This window comes from Eubalaena glacialis, chromosome 8 (assembly GCF_028564815.1).
Source record: "Eubalaena glacialis isolate mEubGla1 chromosome 8, mEubGla1.1.hap2.+ XY, whole genome shotgun sequence".
NCBI lineage: Eukaryota > Metazoa > Chordata > Mammalia > Artiodactyla > Balaenidae > Eubalaena > Eubalaena glacialis.
The window spans coordinates 84075936-84100097 of NC_083723.1; the positions used below are offsets into that span (position 1 = coordinate 84075936).

A 24162-nucleotide genomic window follows, 5' to 3' on the forward strand; every position below is an offset into this window, starting at 1 on the left:
CACGGGCTCTAGAGCGCAGGCTCAGTAGTTGTGGTGCACGGGCTTAGTTGCTCTGCAGCATGTGGGATCCTCCCCGACCAGGGCTCGAACCCATGTCCCCTGCATTGGCAGGCGGATTCCCAACCACTGCACCACCAGGGAAGTCCCAGAGCTGGATATTCTTAGGCCATCTCTTTTTGGGGCAAAGATCTATTAGATTTTGAAGGCAGCCTTGATATGTGGTGTGTGGTAGGCATACTTGTTGAATGAATGAATAAACTTATTTCTAGGTAATGCTGAGGCAATTGGTAGTGGCTATTTATTACTCTCTGTATGTTATTTTCTTCTTTCTTCTTTTCCTTCTCTGTTACCACTATCATTTTCTTTTTCATTTCCATTCTATTTATATCAGAGGCCTGGTAAACTACCTCTTACTGTCATTGCTAAATACTCTTGTTGGTTTCATGGTACAAGATGTTGCTCCTCCTAGTGGTAGGGCAGATATTTAGTGTTCCAGAGTAAATGGAGAAGGTATGATATAGGCTACTTTATTGCAGGAATCTAGTTGTTCCTCTGTTTTCCATCATAAGCCTGTTAACTTCGAGTGATATTTTATTAACAGGTATGGAGGAGGAGAACTTGCCCACAGTAACTCTTGAATACTCCTTGGGGTACTGGTCCCTTCTAGAGGCTCTGGGAGCTCTAAGAGGGCAGGAGAGGGACACATCCTAAAATCTAGAAATTAGGTTAGACTCTTGGCCTTCCCTGGTCCCGTTTGAATGATGGCTCAGAAAGCCAGAAGTCTCTAGAGTTCCACTGGGGTGTAGGGCATAGACTAGGGATGAAATGTGTGTTTATCAAAAAAGGCTAGTGAAAGAAACTGGCATGTTTGGTCACAACTTGTTTATGGGACATTGGTATCCTCCTTCAAATTAGTGTTGATAATGAAAGTTATTTGTCACGGGAATGGCGATTTTATTGCTCTTTTATTCTTTCTATTCATTTACAAACTTTGTATTCTCTGGGGATAAGGAGTTGTCCAAACTACATTCCCTTACACTCCACCTCATTTTCCTTCTCTGTCTCTCATTTCTTCAGCTTCCTATGATATTCGTAGCCTGACAATTTGTATATTTTTCCTGGCTTGGCTTAAATTGAGAAGCAGAGAAGTTAATGTTTTTGTTCTCTTGAATATGTTTCTTGAGGTACCAGACTGAACTTTTACCTAGCTTTTACTATAACAGGGGAAGCATAAACACTTTCTAGTTTAAGTGAAACCACTGGTGTCAGCAGATGAAAAGTGTTAGCTGAACTTGACATCCTTAACCCCGGCGGCCCCATCCCCAAATGTTTTTTGTTTTCTTTTATGCGCTAATGTGCTCCTAAAAAATATTTGAGGCAAATTAGAGGAGACCTCCTGGATATAGCAAACAACTCTTAATAATCAGAGGCTAGTGTGCTGACTTTTTTCTGGTGGGGGGGTGATATGTCATTAAATGCAGGCTTAATATAGAGAAACAGCAGTGTCTTGCTGACCTGAACTTAGCCCATCTTATCATACTCTGGTAAAGGAAAAGCATCACATGGCATCTCAGATTCCTTCCTGATGGGCCGCAGTTTCTGAGTAAATGGTTACAGATGTGTGAGCTTAAGCCATACTGATTATGTTCTTTTAAATATTCTTTTTAAAAAAAAATTTTTTTTATAAGGAGTCTCAGCCTGAAGTTTTTTTTTTTTTTTTTTTTTTTAATATTTATTTATTTATTTATGGCTGTGTTGGGTCTTCGTTTCTGTGCGAGGGCTTTCTCCAGTTGTGGCAAGCGGGGGCCACTCTTCATCGCGATGCGCGGGCCTCTCACTATCGCGGCCTCTCTTGTTGCGGAGCACAGGCTCCAGACGTGCAGGCTCAGTAATTGTGGCTCACGGGCCCAGCTGCTCCGTGGCATGTGGGATCTTCCCAGACCAGGGCTCGAACCCGTGTCCCCTGCATTGGCAGGCAGACTCTCAACCACTGCGCCACCTGGGAAGCCCCCTTTTAAATATTCTTTTCCAAAAATTTTGTACTTACTAAGCATTTGACATATTTATAGAATTTTAATATTTGCCGTGAGAGGGCAAAAAGATGTCTCTTTACTTTTGACAGGGTTATATAATCTAATTTAGTTATTTAATACAATGAACCTTTTAGCTTACTCTGTAATGGCTTTTATTTCATTTAACATCATTAGATTTCTCAGCAGTTATGTAAAATTACACCAAAACCTGTCTTCAAGGTGACCTTTGATTGTCCAGAGAATTATTTTGTTTAAATTAGATCTTGTTTAAATAAGACCATCAGCATAAATGTTCTGATATCCATTTACTATCCAATTGATGAAACTTTACATTAACTTTAGCTATATATAGACTATTATTATAGATATACATTTACTGTATTCAGTCTGTATATTCAAGGACAAAACCTGTGTAAGTAATTTTAATCTTATGTCATCAATGCTTCTCTAGAAAACAAGTGATCAGAATTTTTAGATTTTCAGGTACTACCTTTATTCCGTTAGTATTGAAGGAAGATGAATTGTCTTTTGTTCTCCATAGGTGCACTAATACATTTTAAAGTGCTGTCACCTGAAATTTAAAAACTTACCCAATGCATTTGCAGCTTTTTCAAGACATAAATCCTAATGTCATTTCATGCAAGTTTGTTTAAATATTGACTGCTGACCCTTGTGTTCACTGACCTTTTGGCTAGCAGGCATGCGTAAGTGCATTCCTTACTCGGAGGGGTCCATCTGGTTTTAGGTGCAGAATGAAATTTGGAATTTCTGTAGGGACAAACCAAAAGTTTCTTGGATCTTTTTTTTTCTGGTTTCTTAGAGGCTAGAACTGTCCTTAGGTCAATGCTGTGAGTTATGTTTTTAGAGTTTTTGTTTTTTGTTTTTGCCCGTGTGGCTGGTATGGTTGTGATTACCACCAGTTTCTCTGGACCTTACTGATTTTACTACCATTTAGGTTCCAGAAAGCTTTCATCTCCTATCAGGGTTAGCTGGCAAATTTGAGTCTTTCTCTTTGTTTTTTTACTCTATTGGTATGTGAGTTGTTAGCATTTTCAGGGGCATAGATCTGAGTAGAAGTGGTTCTTCTCCAAGAAATCCTTGCCTGTTGGTTTTTCTCTTTCAACCCTCCACCTTCCAAATGAGGAAGAGAAAGTCAGGGAGAGAAAGGTGGAGGTGAAAATAACATATATATATTATATTGAAGTATAGTTGATTTACAATGTTGTGTTAATTTCTGCTGTACAGCAAAGTGATTCAGTTATCCATATATATATATATACACACACACACACATTCTTTTTTATATTCTTTTCCATTATGGTTTATCACAGGATATTGAATATAGTTCCCTGTGCTATACAGTAAGACCTTGTTGTTTATCCATTCTATATATAATAGTTTGCATCTGCTAACCCCAAACTCCCAATTCATCCCTCCCCAGGAAATAACATATTTTTGATGCTGCTTTTTTTTTTCAATTTTGGAAATTGTCATTGGCTTACCAGGTTCCCTGAAAGTTGTTAAATGATGGACAACCAGGTACCAGGATATATAGTGCTGGCTCTGAAGACCTAGTTTGAGTACTGTGTCCTTTATCAGCTATGTGATTTTGGGGGAAATTTATTGAATTTTTTTTTAAACTTAAGGTGCCTCAGTTGTAAAGTGGAAGTAGAAATACTTCGGTTCTTACAACCTCAGTGTACGCTGGTGAATCCTTCTGGACAAAAAACAAACAAGTAAATGCACATGTATAAATATGTATATACATACATACATACAAACATATATTTAGATTTTTAAAAAATAAATTTATTTATTTATTATTATTTTTTTATTTTTGGCTGTGTTGGGTCTTTGTTACTGCACGCAGGCTTTCTTCAGTAGTTGTGGCACATGGGCTCAGTAGTTGTGGCTTGTGGGCTCTAGAGCACAGGCTCAGTAGTTGTGGCACACGGGCTTCGTTGCTCCGCGGCATGTGGGATCTTCCCAGGCCAGGGCTCGAACCTGTGTCCCTTGCATTGGCAGGCAGATTCTTAACCACTGTGCCACCAGGGAAGCCCCTATATTTAGATTGTTTTAATCATCTAATATTATCCAGTTTGGGACTATTTCATTTGCTTTGTGATATTTTAAGTTTTTCTTTTAACTTTTGCATTTTTGAACGAATGACAAAGATGCTTCTTAATGGAAAATGTTACATTTGGAATCATTTTTCTTTCTAACACCTCTTTTAATCATAATGTTCTTGCCTGATCACTAGGATATAGCTCTAACTGTATATACTCTAGAAAGCCTAACAACTAGAGAGTAAAATGCGGATAAAGAATCTTTTCTCATTTGGAATGAACTACAAAGTGATTGTAGCACATATGATCTATTAAATGCAGGGAAAGTATTTTTCTTTGTTTTGAAGGAGATTCTTCTTGGCAGACTTCAAAGAAAACATATTGTCCTATTTACTTGCTGAGAGAAGCTTTAGATCTCTCTATTAAATTAGAACATAATATATTAGGGGCTTGAATATTTTGAGAGTTGGGACAGAAAATTGAATTGCTTGAAAGTGTGGGGAATTTTTTTCTTAGACACTTTGATTCACGTCTTTGGTCTATCATTGTTATAAATGCAGGGAACTTAACCTCATTTATTTCAGAACTGAAATTGGAGGATTTTGTTGTTACTTAAATAATTACACTTTACTCAGACATAATGGACATAGATAACAAAATGTCACCCAGGGTAGTATTTCATCTATTGGTATAATCTAGCTGAGACTTAAATTGTTTTAACTGTGCTGGCATTCTGTGTCATCAGTATGCTAATTGTTCATAATACATATGTTTTAGTGCTTTGCCATTTTAAATTTCACTGAAATTGAATTACTTGGAATTGGTAAGAGGATGAGAAGATATTAATATTTTTTAATGTAAACAAATACAAAGCAGTCTTTTTATTTTTTTCTTTTTAGGAAGCTTGGGTAATGTGGAACATGGGACCCAATATCAGATCAAATTGATGTATGAACATAATCTTCAGAGAACAGCCTGCAATATGACTTATGGATCATTTGGTGGTGTAAAAGGTAATTTGCATTTAATCATGAGTGTGCTATTGTAAGGACCAGAATATTTGGCCATATAAAAATGGAGAATTATGTGGTATGAATCTTAGAGAGAGTTAAACATATTTTATTGAAACCTTTATATTCAAATACTTGGGCAAAGTAATAAAAAAAGAAAACTTTAAACATTGAATGTGTTTGATTTTCATATAACCAGCACTTTTATGTGGTCTACAGAGACATTTCTAAAACTGTCTTTTCTTTACATTTTGTCTTTTATACATGAGCTGACTGAAATTGAGCTTTTCTGTGGTGGAACTGTGTCCCTGCCTCTCTCAGGGGAAGAAGGGGTTGATCTCTTCGTTGATGGGGGTCCCCGCGCTACTTAGGCAGGGTATAGGCAGGGTGAAGCTGTAGACCCCTGTCTCCACCCAATCCACCTCCAGGGCCACTGTACAGGGTTGTGCAGATTGTTTCTAAACCAGGGCACCTGGACCAGGGGCATGTGGAGACTGAAATGCAGACCTGATCCTGCTCATCAAGCCATGTGCTCTGGCCTGGAATAAACATCCCCAGAGGAAGGGTGCCTTTCCTAAATTTCACGAAGGCATTACCTTTATGAAGTACTGGCTCAGTGAGGCTGGATTCCTCCCACCCTGGTGGTATCTCTTTCTAATTAGCACAAGGGCTACCACCCTAGTTCCAGAGCTTCTGAGTTACCAGGGCTTGGTGCTTGCTTGTGTATACTGTTGCTGTTGGTGTGGGAGAATAATTTACAATCCAACTCCTCTCACTTCACTGTGACAGGACGATAGAGGAGCTGCTGGTGCTGAAATGAGGATAGGAAGCCAGGTGTCGACACCTGTGTGATTGTGTGTGTGTGTGTGTGTGTGTGTGTGTGTGTGTCACGTGCTGAACATGTAACTAGGGATTTTATTATATAGCTATCTTTGGGCTCAAGTTTTTATGAGTTTATTGTTTAACTGTTGTGTTAATAAAAAGTAGGCTACCTATGTTAGATTTTGCTTTAGTGACACAAAAAATGTCTTTATTTTGGAAGCATCCTTCATTCATGTGAACTCACTTTTTTCATATATAGAGGTAAAGGCAAGAATATTTTGGGTGGTAATGTACAAATAAACATTTGTGTAATTAAAGTGATATGAGACAAAACACTTGGCTGGATTGCAGTATTGCTTACCTTGAGTAACAGGAATGTTTGGATTATTTGAAGAATATAGGAGATGTCTAGAGTGAAATGAAGAGAGGAGAGAAAAAGCTAAAATTTGATGAGAGGCTAACTTCTGTGAGGTGTCCCCTCCCAACTTCAGCTGTTAGAACTGATTTCCACTGTTCTTTAAAAAAATGTCTGATATGATCGGGGGACCTAGGTCTCCCCTGTTTAATTAACTATTTTCAATGTTCTTTCCCCTACTAAATCCCCAAAAGAAAAATGGCTAAATTCTATACATCTGGAGTAAAAAAACTTATTATATGAGGAAAAAGTGCTTTGGCTAAATGAAAGTAAGTTTTTATTTTTTGGTAGTATCAAGACATTTATTTATTTATTTTTAAATTTATTTATTTTTTATTTTATTTATTTTTGGCTGTGTTGGGTCTTTGTTGCTGTGCGCAGGCTTTCTCTTGTTGCGGCGAGCGGGGGCCACTCTTTGCCGCGGTACGCAGGCTTTTCATTGCAGTGGCCTCTCCTGCTGTGGAGCACGGGCTCTAGGCGTGCGGACTTCAGCAGTTGTGGCTTGCAGACTCAGTAGTTGTGGCTCGCGGGCTCTAGAGCGCAGGCTCAGTAGCTGTGGCGCACGGGCTTAGTTGCTCTGAGGCATGTGGGATCTTCCCGGACCTGGGCTCGAACCTCTGTCCCCTGCATTAGCAGGCAGATTCCCAACCACTGTGCCACCAGGGAAGCCCTATTTTTAACAAGACAATTCTTTAGATCACATGTCAAATGTTATCTTACGTTGATTGCACTGTACTTTTAGTTTTATTACCAGATCAAGTTAACCCAATTAAAATAAAGTTTTAAATAAATTAAATAAAAAAGAAATTCCTTGCTTTTGTGTGACATTTTTGCTATATTCAGTAATGGACTTTCAAAGTAATTAGAGTTGCTACTAGTTTTGAAAAGAATAGGTAACTTTGTACTTATATATCTTCTCTTAGTTCTTTTTTTTTTTTTTTAAACATCTTTATTGAAGTATAATTGCTTTACAATGGTGTGCTAGCTTCTGCTTTACAACAAAGTGAATCAGTTACACATATACATATGTTGCCATATCTCTTCCCTCTTGCATTTCCCTCCCTCCCACCCTCCCTATCCCACCCCTCTAGGTGGTCACAAAGCACCGAGCTGATCTCCCTGTGCTATGCGGCTGCTTCCCACTAGTTATCTATTTTACATTTGGTAGTGTATATATGTCCATGACACTCTCTCACCCTGTCACATCTCACCCCTCCCCCTCCCCATATCCTCAAGTCCATTCTCTAGTAGGTCTGTGTCTTTATTCCCATCTTGCCACTAGGTTCTTCATGACCTCTTTTTTTTTTTTTTTTTTTTTTTCCCCTTAGATTCCATATATATGTGTTAGCATACTGTATTTGTTTTTCTCTTTCTGACTTACTTCACTCTGTATGACAGACTCTAACTCCATCCACCTCATTACAAACACCTCCATTTCATTTCTTTTTATGGCTGAGTAATATTCCATTGTATATATGTGCCACATCTTCTTTATCCATTCATCCGATGATGGACACCTAGGTTGCTTCCATGTCCTGGCTATTGTAAACAGAGCTGCAATGAATATTTTGGTACATGACTCTTTCTGAATTATGGTTTTCTCAGGGTATATGCCCAGTAGTGGGATTGCTGGGTCATATGGTAGTTCTATTTTTAGTTTTTTAAGGAACCTCCATACTGTTCTCCATAGTGGCTGTATCAATTTACATTCCCACCAACAGTGCAAGAGTGTTCCCTTTTCTCCACACCCTCTCCAGCATTTATTGTTTCTAGATTTTTTGATGATGGCCATTCTGACCGGTGTGAGATGATACCTCATTGTAGTTTTGATTTGCATTTCTCTAATGATTAATGATGTTGAGCATTCTTTCATGTGTCTGTTGGCAATCTGTATCTCTTCTTTGGAGAAATGTCTATTTAGGTCTTCTGCCCATTTTTGGATTGGGTTGTTTGTTTTTTTGTTATTGAGCTGCATGAGCTGCTTGTAAATCTTGGAGATTAATCCTTTGTCCGTTGCTTCATTTGCAAATATTTTCTCCCATTCTGAGGGTTGTCTTTTGGTCTTGTTTATGGTTTCCTTTGCTGTGCAAAAGCTTTGAAGTTTCATTAGGTCCCATTTGTTTATTTGTGTTTTTATTTCCATTTCTCTAGGACCTGGGTCAAAAAGGATCTTGCTGTGACTTATGTCATACAGTGTTCTGCCTATGTTTTCCTCTAAGAGTTTGATAGTGTCTGGCCTTACACTTAGGTCTTTAATCCATTTTGAGTTTATTTTTGTGTATGGTGTTAGGGAGTGTTCTAATTTCATACTTTTACATGTACCTGTCCAATTTTCCCAGCACCACTTATTGAAGAGGCTGTCTTTTCTCCACTGTATATGCTTGCCTCCTTTATCAAAGATAAGGTGACCATATGTGCGTGGGCTTATCTCTGGGCTTTCTATCCTGTTCCATTGATCTATATTTCTGTTTTTGTGCCAGTACCAAACTGTCTTGATTACTGTAGCTTTGTAATATAGTCTGAAGTCAGGGAGCCTGATTCCTCCAGCTCCATTTTTCGTTCTCAAGATTGCTTTGGCTATTCGGGGTCTTTTGTGTTTCCATACAAATTGTGAAATTTTTTGTTCTAGTTCTGTGAAAAATGCCAGTGGTAGTTTGATAGGGATTGCATTGAATCTGTAGATTGCTTTGGGTAGCAGAGTCATTTTCACAATGTTGATTCTTCCAATCCAAGAACATGGTATATCTCTCCATCTATTTGTATCATCTTTAATTTCTTTCATCAGTGTCCTATAATTTTCTGCATACAGGTCTTTTGTCTCCTTAGGTAGGTTTATTCCTAGGTATTTTATTCTTTTTGTTGCAATGGTAAACGGGAGTGTTTTCTTAATTTCACTTTCAGATTTTTCATCATTAGTATACAGGAATGCAAGAGATTTCTGTGCATTAATTTTGTATCCTGCTACTTTACCAAATTCATTGATTAGCTCTAGTAGTTTTCTGGTAGCATCTTTTGGATTCTCTATGTATAGTATCATGTCATCTGCAAACAGTGACAGCTTTACTTCTTCTTTTCCGATTTGGATTCCTTTTATTTCTTTTTCGTCTCTGATTGCTGTGGCTAACACTTCCAAAACTATGTTGAATAATAGTGGTGAGAGTGGGCAACCTTGTCTTGTTCCTGATCTTAGTGGAAATGGTTTCAGTTTTTCACCATTGAGGACAATGTTGGCTGTGGGTTTGTCATATACGGCCTTTATTATGTTGAGGAAAGTTCCCTCTATGCCTACTTTCTGCAGGACTTTTATCATAAATGGGTGTTGAATTTTGTCGAAAGCTTTCTCTGCATCTATTGAGATGATCATATGGTTTTTCTCCTTCAATTTGTTAATATGATGTATCACGTTGATTGATTTGCGTATATTGAAGAATCCTTGCATTCCTGGAATAAACCCCACTTGATCATGGTGTATGATCCTTTTAATGTGCTGTTGGATTCTGTTTGCTAGTATTTTGTTGAGGATTTTTGCATCTATGTTCATCAGTGATATTGGCCTGTAGTTTTCTTTCTTTGTGACATCTTTGCCTGGTTTTGGTATCAGGGTGATGGTGGCCTCGTAGAATGAGTTGGGGAGTGTTCCTCCCTCTGCAATATTTTGGAAGAGTTTGAGAAGGATAGGTGTTAGCTCTTCTCTAAATGTTTGATAGAATTCGCCTGTGAAGCCATCTGGTCCTGGGCTTTTGTGTGTTGGAAGATTTTTAATCACAGTTTCAATTTCAGTGCTTGTGATTGGTCTGTTCATATTTTCTATTTCTTCCTGGTTCAGTCTCGGCAGGTTGTGCATTTCTAAGAATCTGTCCATTTCTTCCAGGTTGTCCATTTTATTAGCATAGAGTTGCTTGTAGTAATCTCTTATGATCGTTTGTATTTCTGCAGTGTCAGTGGTTACTTCTCCTTTTTCATTTCTAATTCTATTAATTTGAGTCTTCTCCTTTTTTCTCTTGATGAGTCTGGCTAATGGTTTATCAATTTTGTTTATCTTCTCAAAGAACCAGCTTTTAGTTTCATTGATTTTTGCTATTGTTTCCTTCATTTCTTTTTCATTTATTTCTGATCTGATCTTTATGATTTCTTTCCTTCTGCTAGCTTTGGGGTTTTTTTGTTCTTCTTTCTCTAATTGCTTTAGGTGCAAGGTTAGGTTGTTTATTCGAGATGTTTCCTGTTTCTTGATGTAGGCTTGTATTGCTATAAACTTCCCTCTTAGAACTGCTTTTGCTGCATCCCATAGGTTTTGGATCGTCGTGTCTCCATTGTCATTTGTTTCTAGGTATTTTTTGATTTCCCCTTTGATTTCTTCAGTGATCACTTCGTTATTAAGTAGTGTATTGTGTAGCCTCCATGTGTTTGTATTTTTTACAGATCTTTTCCTGTAATTGATATCTAGTCTCATAGCGTTGTGGTCGGAAAAGATACTTGATACGATTTCAATTTTTTTAAATTTACCAAGGCTTGATTTGTGACCCAAGATATGATCTATCCTGGAGAATGTTCCATGAGCACTTGAGAAAAATGTGTATTCTGTTGTTTTTGGGTGGAATGTCCTATAAATATCAATTAAGTCCATCTTGTTTAATGTATCATTTAAAGCTTGTGTTTCCTTATTTATTTTCATTTTGGATGATCTGTCCATTGGTGAAAGTGGGGTGTTAAAGTCCCCTACTATGATTGTGTTACTGTCGATTTCCCCTTTTATGGCTGTTAGTATTTGCCTTATGTATTGAGGTGCTCCTATGTTGGGTGCATAAATATTTACAATTGTTATACCTTCCTCTTGGATCGATCCCTTGATCATTATATAGTGTCCGTCTTTGTCTCTTGTAATTGTCTTTATTTTAAAGTCTATTTTGTCTGATATGAGAATTGCTACTCCAGCTTTCTTTTGATTTCCATTTGCATGGAATATCTTTTTCCATCCCCTCACTTTCAGTCTGTATGTGTCTCTAGGTCTGAAGTGGGTCTCTTGTAGACAGCATATATATGGGTCTTGTTTTTGTATCCATTCAGCGAGTCTGTGTCTTTTGGTGGGAGCATTTAATCCATTTACATTTAAGGTAATTATCGATATGTATGTTCCTATTCCCATTTTCTTAAATGTTTTGGGTTTGTTATTGTAGGTGTTTTCCTTCTCTTGTGTTTCTTGCCTAGAGAAGTTCCTTTAGCATTTGTTGTAAAGCTGGTTTGGTGGTGCTGAACTCTCTCAGCTTTTGCTTGTCTGTAAAGGTTTTAATTTCTCCATCAAATCTGAATGAGATCCTTGCTGGGTAGAGTAATCTTGGTTGTAGGTTTTTCTCCTTCATCACTTTAAGTATATCCTGCCACTCCCTTCTGGCTTGCAGCGTTTCTGCTGAAAGATCAGCTGTTAACCTTATGGGGATGCCCTTGTGTGTTATCTGTTGTTTTTCCCTTGCTGCTTTTAATATGTTTTCTTTATATTTAATTTTTGATAGTTTGATTAATATGTGTCTTGGTGTGTTTCTCCTTGGATTTATCCTGTATGGGACTCTCTGTGCTTCCAGGACTTGATTAACTATTTCCTTTCCCATATTAGGGAAGTTTTCAACTATAATCTCTTCAAATATTTTCTCAGTCCCTTTCTTTTTCTCTTCTTCTTCTGGGACCCCTATAATTCGAATGTTGGTGCGTTTAATGTTGTCCCAGAGGTCTCTGAGACTGTCCTCAGTTCTTTTCATTCTTTTTTCTTTATTCTGGTCTGCAGTAGTTATTTCCACTATTTTATCTTCCAGGTCACTTATCCGTTCTTCTGCCTCAGTTATTCTGCTATTGATCCCATCTAGAGTATTTTTAATTTCATTTATTGTGCTTGTCATCGTTTCTTGGTTCCTCTTTAGTTCTTCTACGTCCTTGTTAAATGTTTCTTGCATTTTGTCTATTCTATTTCCAAGACTTTGGATCATCCTTACTATCATTATTCTGAATTCTTTTTCAGGTAGACTACCTATTTCCTCTTCATTTGTTAGGTCTGGTGTGTTTTGACCCTGCTCCTTCATCTGCTGTGTGTTTTTCTGTCTTCTCATTTTGCTTATCTTACTGTGTTTGGGGTCTCCTTTTCACAGGCTGCAGGTTCGTAGTTCCCGTTGTTTTTGGTATCTGGCCCCAGTGGCTAAGGTTGGTTCAGTGGGTTGTGTAGGTTTCCTGGTGGAGGGAACTAGTGCCTGTGTTCTGGTGGATGAGGCTGGATGTTGTCTTTCTGGTGGGTTCGTCCACGTCTGGTGGTGTGTTTTGGGGTGTCTGTGGCCTTATTATGATTTTGGCAGCCTCTCTGTTAATGGATGGGGCTGTGTTCCTGTCTTGCTAGTTGTTTGGCATAGGGTGTCCAGCACTGTAGCTTGCTGGTCGTTGAGTGAAGCTGGGTCTTGATGTTGAGATGGAGATCTGTGAGAGATTTTCGCCGTTTGGTATTACGTGGAGCTGGGAGGTCTCTTGTGGACCAGTGTCCTGAAGTTGGCTCTCCCACCTCAGAGGCACAGCCCTGATGCCTGGCTGGAGCACCAAGAGCCTTTCATCCACACGGCTCAGAGTAAAAGGGAGAAAAAATGGAAAGAAAGAAAAAAAGAGGATAAAATAAAATAAAATAAAGCAATTATAATAAAAAATAAGAAAAAAAATTATTAAGAGTAAATTTATTAAGAAAAAAAAATTTTTTTTAATTTTTAAAAATAGATTTATTAATTTTTTATACTAAAAATAAGAAAAAAATTATTTAGAAAAAATTTATTAAGAAAAAAAAATTTTTTAAAATAAAAAATATGAAAAAACTTATTAAAAATTTTTTTAAAAATAGAAAATAAGGAAAAAATTATTAAGAAAACATTTATTAGGGAAAAAAAAATTTTTAAGCAAAAAAAAAAAAAAAAAAAAAAAAAAAAAAACGGATGGACCTAACCCTAGGACTAACGGTGAGAGCAAAGCTATACAGACAAAATCTCACCCAGAAGCATACACATCTACACTCACAAAAAAAAGGAAAAGGGGAAAAGTTAATATATCCTGCTCCCAAAGTCCATCTCCTAAATTTGGGATGATTCGTTGTCTATTCAGGTATTCAACAGATGCAGGCACATCAAGTTGTTTGTGGAGCTTTAATCCGCTGCTTCTGAGGCTGCTGGGAGAGATTTCCCTTTCTCTTCTTTGTTCGTACAGCTCCCGGGGTTCAGCTTTGGATTTGGACCCGCCTCTGCATGTAGGTCGCCTGAGGGCGTCTGTTCCCCGCCCAGACAGAACGGGGTTAAAGGAGCAGCTGATTCGGGGGCTCTGGCTCAGTCAGGCCGGGGGGAGGGAGCGGTACGGAGGAGGCGGGGCGAGCCTGCGGCGGCAGAAGCCAGCGTGACGTTGCAGCAGCCTGAGGCGCGCCGTGCGCTGTCCCGGGGAAGTTGTCCCCGGATTACGGGAGCCTGGCCGTGGCGGGCTGCACAGGCTCCCGGGAGGGGCGGTGTGGAGAATGACCTGTGCTCGCCCACAGGCTGTTTGGTGGCGGCAGCAGCAGCCTTAGCGTCTCATGCCCGTCTCTGGGGTCCGCGCTGATAGCCGCGGCTCGCGCCCGTCTCTGGAGTTCGTTTAAGTGGCGCTCTGAATCCCCTCTCCTTGCACGCCGCGAAACAAAGAGGCAAGAAAAAGTCTCCTGCCTCTTCGGCAGCTGCAGACTTTTTCTCGTGCACCCTCCCGGCTAGTTGTGGTGCGCTAGACCCTTCAGGCTGTGTTCACGCAGCTAACCCCAGTCCTCTCCCTGGGATCCGACCGAAGCCCGCTCCTCAGCTCCCAGCCCCCGCCCGCCCCGGCGGGTGAGCAGACAAGCCTCTCGGGCTGGTGAGTGCTGCTCGGCGCCGAGCCTCTGTGCGGGAATCTCTCCGTTTTTCCCTCTGCGTCCCTGTTGCTGTGGGATCCGCGCTGATAGCCGCGGCTCGCGCCCGTCTCTGGAGCTCGTTTAGGCGGCGCTCTGAATCCCCTCTCCTTGCGCGCCGCGAAACAAAGAGGCAAGAAAAATTCTCTTGCCTCTTTGGCAGCTGCAGTCTTTTTCCCGGACTCCCTCCCGGCTAGCACCGAAGCCCGAGCCCCAGCTCCCAGGCCCCGCCCGCCCCGGCGGCTGAGCAGACAAGCCTCTCGGGCTGGTGAGTGCTGGTCAGCACCGCTCCTCTGTGCGGGAATCTCCGCTTTGCCCTCCGCACCACTGTGGCTGCGTTCTCCTCCGTGGCTCCGAAGCTTCCCCCCTCTGCTACCCGCAGTCTCTGCCCACGAAGGGGCTTCCTAGTGTGTGGAAACCTTTCCTCCTTCACAGCTCCCTCCCACTGGTGCAGGTCCCGTCCCTATTCTTTTGTCTCTGTTATTTCTTTTTTCTTTTGCCCTACCCAAGTACGTGGGGATTTTCTTGCCTTTTGGGAGGTCTGACGTCTTCTGCCAGCGTTCAGTGGGTGTTCTGTAGGAGCAGTTCCACGTGTAGATGTATTTCTCATGTATCTGTGGGGAGGAAGGTGATCTCCGCGTCTTACTCTTCCGCCATCTTGCCCCTCCTCCTTCTCTTAGTTCTTAAATTATGCCTTACATTTAAAAAGTACCTTTTGAAAAAACAAGAGGTTATTATAACGTATCTTACTTTCCTATGGTTAAGCAGGATATTTCCCAATTTGAAACAGAGAGATATCCGAGTAGCAGAAGCAATTATTCTGTTTCATGGGTTTGAAACACTTGCATAATATCATTGAGGTATCTAAAAGAAAACATGAAAAAGTAATGGGGTGGTAAGGTAGAAAAAATTAGCCTTTTTGGGGGATTGGCATGGGGAATGGGGAGTTACTGCTAGTGGTTACAAGGTTTCTTTTTGGGATGATGAAAATGAACTCAAATTAGATTATGGTGATGGTTGCACAGCTCTATAAATACACTGAAAACTACTGAGTTGTATACTTTTAAGGGGTGGTAAGTAAATTATATCTTAATTGTAAAACTGTTAAAAAATTATCCATGGGATAAAACTTGCTGCTAGAGAGGTGATAGTACAGTCTGTACATCCTACATGGCTTATGGCCATGTAAAATTTTACAGTACTATTATAAAGCAGGTTGGCTGTTAAGAACTGTGAAAATGTTCTTGAATGCTGATATGTGGTTTACGGGAATGTATATTAGGAAGTGATCCAAAATGTGAAAAAGTCATATCAAATTGACATATATTTAATTATTTCCTTCCTTTTTGTCCTCCCTTTCTTCCTTTTGTATATACATATATTTATTTGTAATATAGAAAAATTAGAAGTGATCTAAATGAGTAACAGAGGAGAATGATTAAGTAAGTTTTTTTTTTTTTTTTTTAATTAATTTATTTATTTTTGGCTGTGTTGGGTCTTCGTTTCTGTGCAAGGGCTTTTTCCAGTTGCGGCGAGCGGGGGCCACTCTTCATCGCGGTGCGCGGGCCTCTCACTGTCGCGGCCTCTCCCGTTGCGGAGCACAGGCTCCAGACGCGCAGGCTCAGTAGTTGTGGCTCACGGGCCTAGCCGCTCCACGGCATGTGGGATCTTCCCGGACCGGGGCACGAACCCGTGTCCCCTGCATTGGCAGGCGGATTCCTAACCACTGCGCCGCCAGGGAAGCCCCTTAAGTAAGTTTTGATGCATAGATTCAGTGGGTTATTATGAAGCTGTTGAGATTGTTTGGTTTGCTGAAATGAACGTCTTTGAATATAAATCTTTGCCCATGTTTCTTATTATTTTCCTAGGATAGAATGTAGAAGTGGAGTTATTGAGTCAGAAGGTTACAAAATACTTTTTTTCTCAAAAAAGCACCCCTGCAAACTATATAAATATATTGTAAAAAGTACAGAACTTAGGAAGAAGAAAGTAGAAGTCACCCCAAGAAATGCACATTTCAAAAGAAAGCCTATTTTCTAAGCCTGATGCTGCTAGTGTGTGTCTGATGTGCACCTTTAGAGGAGAGAGCAGGTCAATCTTTTCATCTGAAAACTTCCTTCCAAGCCTTCAAAACAAGGCTTGATCACTTGATCTGAGGTTTTTTGTTTTTTTTTTTTAATCTGAATTTAAAAAAGGAAATTGAAAAATTTTTGTCTTCTACCTTCCTCTGTATTTAAGATGTCTTCTTGTGGAATTATTAAGTTGGGTAATCGTGTCAGTAGTCCTCAAGAAAGGAATTAAGCAAAAAGAAAACCTAGCAGCATTTTAAACAAATGTGTTTAAAGGACTGATAGGCAGAGGGTTTATTTGGTATGTGTATCAGAATGAACTACCACTAGATGGCAGTCCTCTACAACCTTGGGCTTTAGTTGGGTCTCCCTTTGAATACAGAGGTATGGTAAAAAATCACTAACGGAGGAATTTTTATCCCAAATAATACTTTGCCTTTTGCTAAAAATAAATGTAACTTCACAAGAGCAATGGAGTGGTTCTTAAAAAATTAATTATTATAGGTAATGTCTCAGAATATAATGTAAAAATGCTTTCTAGCTGTTCTTTTCAAATTTTAATTTGCATCCAAATCATAAAGGGATCATGATAAAATTGTAGGTTCTGGCTCTGTAAGTCTGGAATTGGACCTGAGAGTTTGAATTTCTGACAGTCTCCCAACCGAAGCCAAGCTGCAGAGATCTAGAGGTTTGCTGCCACCCTGCATCTACTGAGTGCTTATTCTGTACCAGGCACTGTCCTAAGGGCTTTATAGGTTGAGTAACTTAAGATATACTTAGTAAATGGTAGAGGAGGGATTCCAACCCAGGCTCTCTGCTTCTAGAATCTTATGGTGTTAAACATACTAAACTGGGCTGTCTAGGCTATGAGTAAATTTGCTTTCTCCCTGATTCAGGAAAAAAACTTTCCAGTCAGAAAGATGTGTACTTGGTTTGGCTAAAGATGGTGCATAACTTTGGTTCTGCATAGATTATGGAAAACATTTTGGGTAATTTCTAGGTCAGACATTTGCTTTCTCAATTTCATTTCTTTGGTTGGTACTTTGGTTTATAAGAAAAGTACCCCCTAAGATAATCAGAAAGTTTATATGTGTGTGGAGGTAATATATTATTTGAAATTAGCAAAAGAGTAATTACTGTTTTTTTCTAACCTTTTTTTTGTTTGCTTGCTTGTTAAGAAAACCTTTCAAAAATACCCTTTATACATTTGCAAAAACTCAAAGGTGCATTCATTTGATGCCGTAAGTTTTGGTTTTACCTCAAGCTATGTTGCAATGTCTATTAATGAGAAAGAAGTGCTAAAGAAATAGGAAATCTAGTTTTATGAACTACTTGAAGAATATTTGCCTAGTAGCTTCCATTATTCAAACTACTACCTGCCATTCCAGAATTTAAATAAAAATTCTTTCCATATTATACTTTTTAGAGGGAAATGATTGAAATGTGCGATATTAGTGGCTATATTGGGCTTTTTTTTACAGAGGGGTGTGGAAGATGTGTTTGAAGTTTAAAATGTTTATAGTTTCTTTGATTTTAATCTAAGCCACTTTTTTGAAGGAACATGTGACTCTGGGTTTTTGTAAATATGGTAGTTTATCTATGCTTTTTATACTATTGACTAATGCTTGCAAAATTTAGTGAGTGACATAAGTATGGACAATCAAATTATAGTTTGGAAATATACTAGATCAATTTTGAAAAGGTGGATTTGAATTGATTTAAAAATATGTTACTAAAATTGGTGTTATTTATTTTGTTTGGTAATTTGAATTCTACTTGTTTTTGAAAAAAGGAACAAGTGATATGCCTGCCAGATTTTCCTCTGCTTTTGTTTCATTGTGTCACTACAACTTCCAATGGTTTTTGACATGATACTTTACCTAATTAAGATAAGCTTGCCATTTCAGAATAGTATTTGGAAAAGGACATCATTAATGTTTACTGACAAAAACCCAGTGGTGGAATGAAGAAGGAACATTATTGTTTTAAGGTCAACAACTGTGTATACCTAGTTTGGTAAAATATGATACTTTATGTAGTCTATGTAATGTATCTTGCTACTATCAAGATAAATTTGAGCTAGAATTTCCTTTACTTATAATGTGACTTATAGACCCTATAGTTAGTTGCATCCTCAATTACCCAAAATTTATTCTGTAGGGCTGAGACAGGTTGATGAACCTTATAATGTATAGGAATCTTTCAAATGTGTGACAAGGACAATGGGAAGAAATAGTTGATTTGTTGGAGATGTATGGGAACTTTCAGGGACTAGAGCAAGTGTGGTAATTGCATCATCTCTCTCTGTGTGTCTGTTTGTCCGTCCGTCCATTCATTCATCCATCCATCCATCCATCCCTCCATCCATCCATCCATCCATCCAATGCCCATTACTCAGAGTCTTCTGAATGCCCAGGCACTGTACTAGTTTCTCAGAGTAGAAAGATTATAAAGTCTTTGAGGAGTCTTCGAGGACACAAGATGAAATCTTGATCTGATGAACAAAATGCCTTCCATGATATTTTGTTGAAAAATTTAACTTGAATACATTTTTATTTGAAAAATTACACTGGATTATGATGGGCCAGTTTTGTTCCTTAAAACTTTTTCCCATTACATAATTTGTGCTTTTTAGTCATGTTGAATTATTGCCATCTCTTCATAATGAATTGTGGTTTATTAAAAAAAGACTCTAATACTTCAATAGTGATTATCACCACCATCTGGTTCTTTATTCAATTTTTAACCTTCTCCAACATTTTGCTTCTTTGCTCTTGTTTATTATATTTATCTTCCATTTATTTATTCATTCATTCTATCTATCTATCTATCTATAATTTTACTGTGGGAAGAAAAATTAACATGAAATCTACTTTTTAAATAGATTTTAAAAAATTGAGGTATAATTGACATACAACATTATATTAGCTTCACGTGTACAATAGAATGATCTGATATTTGTATCTCTTAACAGATTTAAAATCATATAACACAGTATTGTTATCTATAGTCTGCTCTGATTTTTAAAATTAATTTTCTTGATCATAAATTTTTGTTTTTCATGAGAGTATTTATATTTTGAGCTTACCTGGTAATAGACAACTCAAGACTTAAAAAAATGTTGCCATCAAAACCCAAAACTTCCCAATTTCTGTATAGGCCACAATTCTGCTTTTCCACTGGATGTGCTTCTTTTCTCTTTCGAATCTTGCCTTTGGTACAACTGAGAATTCTTTTGATTGCAGTTGACAGTTGGCTTAAGCAAGAGTAAGAAATTTACTGGCTCTCATCATCTGGGCCTTCAACGTGATCAGATCTGGTTTCTCTCTTTTCATCTCTTGCTTCCGTTTCCTTGGACAGGCTATTTCCCCCTGGTTACAAGATGGCTATAGCAGCTCTAAATTTTACTTCTCAGATTCTAGTCCATGTGAAAAAGTGCCTGCTTTCCTCCCAGAAGGCTCAGCAAAGCTCTCTTTCCAATTCAGTGGCTCTGGTTGGGCATCTCTGAACTGTTACTCTCACCAAAGTAATGTGATTACATTTGGGCTAGAGTTACTTTTGCTGAAGGTATGGTGAATTCTCCTTTTACAAATAAGATTGAGAGTGGGGAGGGGTGGATCTTCGGGGGAATATCAGTGAATAGTTAACTATGGTGAGTTTGAGGATTTCAGAGCTGGTCAAGGAAAAAGACTATGAGATGGCAGTAGCATACAGTGAGCTTTTTTTGGGTGGTGCTTTGACAGGATTTCTTATGAGGGGAAGTCCCTTGCAGCAGGAGATCTTCCAGAGACAGTGACACAGGACCACCACCCAGAAGGGGAAGAGAGCAAGGAAACGCCCAGGGGAGGCGGAAGTTCGAGTGGGGCTTATGTGTCTAGGTGAAGTCGCTCAGATGCAGGATAGTGAGTCTCTGTCAGGGAGCTGTGAAGGGCAGCCATGACTTGGAGCCTTTTATAGCCCCAGGATTTGTCTTATATGTGGCTAGCAGATGTTAGGTGCAGTTTTTCAGGGTATGCAAAGAACGTACCCTCTAAATGGGTAAAGATATGCTAATTTGGGCTATATTTAAAGCAGTTGGAGGTGTGAACATTTGAGTTTGGTATCTATCTGTGGGTTTTGAGTTCACTGTCAGCCTGCTGTGAGGAAGTAAACAATGTAGGGTAACGTGCCTTTCATTTAAAATGGCAAAAAGTTTCACACATTGATTTTAAACCTATGCACATTTTATATTCTGGGAAAGCCATCTTGAGGTGCACATAGGGTGTGTCCAGTCACACCTCAGGATCTTTGGTAACATTGTCTGCTGGTGGATGGGGAGTATCCTGTGTCAGTACTCTGGGACTGATGGGCAGTACCCTGTATCAGTACTCTGGGACTGATGGGGAGCATGTGTGACAGCACTTCTGACAGTCATCGATGCCCTCTGCTGATTCTCGGTTCTGTTTTTTCTTCATCTGTCTTTCATTTGTTATCTTCCCCTTTCTCTCTCTCCCTGCCTTTTTTTGTAGTGCGTTTGTGGAATTGCCAGGGCAATCTCTCTTTATCTTGCTCAAGACAGGGCAACTCTGTCTGGGTCAGTTTGCTTTTTTACGGTGCTGGTGAATTTTCCTTGCCTTTACTCCTACCCAACCAGAGATGAGTTTGTTTTCTTTTCTGACACACTGTTTTGAGGGCTAGATGTTGCTCAGGGAGTATCTGTGGCTGTGGCAGCCATACTGGACCATCCGGCCTCAGCCCTGTCTTTTGTGGTTTTGTTCATCGTCTTGAATCACTGTTTACTCCACCTGGATGGTCTTTAACTTGTTATCTTGGAAGGTGGGAGGGTATTCTCCGGCTTTGGATTTTCTCTGTGCTGACTTCCTCCCCACTCCCCCTCTTCCTCCCACCCCGCCCTTTCCTTCTGGCCCCTTGCGGATATGTGTGAGGCTTCTCTAGCCCATCTTCCCCTCCCCATCCTCATCATCATTGTTGGAGATATTTAGTGTGGCTGCTATTCTTACGGTCTATGGCCTTTACTGTTGTTTTTCTTTTGGCAGAAAAATACCAACATGGTAAAATTTGTTTTTCTTATCTGATAGAAAGGGAATGTGGTAAAGGTAGAGGTTTTGTTATTCTGGGCATTTCCATTTCTCCAGGCTGTCTATATCCCTTCTGGATCTGTCTTTCCCTAAATTTGGGAGTTTTAGTAAGGTTTCAGAATTTTGTTTATTCACAACCTCACCACCCCTCCTCCTTATGTGGAGTTTGGATTTAGCACCTTCAAAAAATGCACTAAGTCTAGCCCTGAAGATTCTTGGAAACATCTACGTTTCATGATGGTCACCATTTTTCAAAGGTTATGGCATGAAGTTGTGTTCTTTCTTTTGTTCCACTGCTGCTGGTGTATGTTTACTATTCTTTTTATCATTTAATTATTTATTTGTTTGTTTAGTCCACAGTGTTACATTTTTGAAAGGGTTTTTTGAAAGTAGTCCCTGGACTGCCAGATTTGATGAATGGATGTTTATTATAAAAATTCTTCTGGATTCAACAGTTCAGTTGTTTGGATGATTCTGGTAGACTCCTGGATAGATGATCTTTTATTTTATTTCTATTATTTGAGCTATTTATTTAGTACAGATTAATTTCTTTGTACTTGGTGTGAACGTCTTTTTGCCAGATTGTTCTTGGCTTTTAAACTGTGGGTTCTTGGCTTTTAAATTGTGTGTGTGTTTTAATGTGGTCAAATCGTTCCTTTCTTGTTCAATTTATTCTATTTGTTCTAAGCTTAGAAAGATCTCTCCCTTGCAGAGTTTTGATGTTTCTGTCTTCTGTAGTTTGATTTTCCAACAGGCATTTTTGTATTTATTTATAGAGAAGACTATATGGAGAGAGCTAATATTTATTATCTTCTCTATGTTGTGCTATTGCATTTAACCCTGTAGGATAGGTGACTTAATTACCATTTCCCAGATTGGGAAACAGAAGTTCACAGACCATAAGTGTCTTGCTGCAAATCATACCTGGACAGAGGGAGGCCTTGAATCCAGAGCTATCTGATTTGTAGACTTAAAAAATTATTCACAACCTAAAAGTTGAGAGTTTTGTCTTATTTGGTGGGAGTTTTAAGGACTTCAAGCCAGGCAGACAACATCTCAAGTAACCCTGAGAAAACTGCTCCGAGGAGGCAAGGTGGGGAGCCAGGTTATACGGACATTTTGAAACAAAGGGCAAGTAGTTGGGAACATCAAAAGATCATTGTTAATTAAAGAAAACCAGATAACCCACGTTAAGGAATTTAACGCTTTTCTGTGTATGGGAAGATGCAAGAGTCTGGGCTCACTGAAATCATTCCTTTGATATGCACCTCAGCTATCTGGGGCCACTATCCTGTATTTCTACATCCTGAGTTTCCTCAGGGCTCACCGTAGGGAGTGGCTGCAGTCTGATGGCTGCTAGATGGCAGGTATTCTTTCCTTTCTGAGTTTCCTCAGGGCTCACTGGCTCACGTTGGAGGGCTGCAATTGCTGATGACTGTGACATCCTTTGTTTACTGATATGGCAGGAACTATTCCATTTCTCAGATTCTAAAGCCTATGTTATTCCTAATACTTTACCTCTTATTTAATTGCCTTCCTAGTTAGAGAGAGGATTTATGTGAACTGTGAGAGAGGCAGGAGGAGGAGGCTTTTCTGTAAGCTTAATGAGGGCAGAGACCATATTTTTTGTTCACCATCGTGTGTCTAATGTCTTGCACAGTCCTTGGCACTTAGTGGGCTAAATAAGTATTTGTTGAGTGAATGAACCAAAATACCCATGTAACTGAGCAGGGCCGACGTCATACACATCAGGCTTTCAAGGTTATTTTTCAGAAAAAAATGTTAGCCCGGTGCCCTCATTCTAGCCAACTTCTGAGTTTTGTTTTCTTCTTTAAGAAGCACGTGTTGAACATTTACTACAGTGCAGGGGTCATGGTAGTTACTGTTAACCACCACAGTGGTAAAAGTAGAAGTGATTACTTGGGCTTCCTGGATTCACCTTTGCTCAAATTATTTCTCAAATTGCCAGTGAGGCAGCACTTATACAAGACAAACTTACCAATAGAAATAATCAGTTTTTTCATCTACTTGGGGTTGTGTTTCTATACATTATTGATCCTTTTGTTATTAATATGTTTTTCAGCATAAAATGTGATATTCAAAATTATTTGAGTGTTTGTGGATGTTCACAAATCAAAAAGTTTTTATTTTTCAAAAATTATTTAAATTCTTTAATATTTAGTATAAAAGACATTTCTTCTCTTTAACCCTTTTATCTCTCTCCTTTTTGTGCCTTGTGAAAGCTCGTTTTCCTTTAATTCTTTCAGTTCTTTTATTTTACTTTGATTTTTTCAGTCAAATGGAACTTCAGAAAAATAGAATTTTTATCAAGGAAAGGTTAATGTCAGAGTGTAGACATAATATGGGCATGGTATATATTATAAAGGTCTGACAGCACAGTAGTCCCACGTTTGTGACTGAGGTGGAAAGAAAATACTATATATAAAAGGTTCAGTATGTTTGGGAACATAATTGTCAGTAAAGGAGGAGGACAGATTTTACCAATAATATATATGAGCATGGTGGAATATTTTTTAAATCATAAAATGACTTCTATAAGCTTGTATGGGATTATATTGTCACATAAATAAAAATTCATGAATTCTTTGGAATAAAAAGCCCGCCAAAGAAAATAGTGAATTGAAGAATAAGTAAGTCACCTTTGCCTCATCTTGAGGCAACCCTAGATAATCAGATCCTCAGCCTTCAAATAACTTCTAATTGTCTGAACTGGAGCCTTTTTCTTGTCTG

The 24162-nt window shown here is 38.9% G+C and overlaps 1 protein-coding gene across 4 annotated transcripts in view; it reads left to right on the forward strand.

Annotated features, from left to right (window-relative positions):
* Window positions 1–24162, forward strand: part of BBS9 (Bardet-Biedl syndrome 9) — a 466187-nt gene that overhangs the window by 18793 nt on the left and 423232 nt on the right. For all 4 annotated transcript variants that reach the window (XR_009701766.1, XM_061197900.1, XM_061197902.1 and 1 more), the window contains exon 5: window positions 4999–5112. Coding sequence is in view for 3 of the 4 variants with exons in the window: in XM_061197900.1 (XP_061053883.1) it covers window positions 4999–5112 (114 nt within the window). In the remaining variant the exon portion in view is untranslated. The remainder of the gene's footprint in view (window positions 1–4998; window positions 5113–24162) is intronic.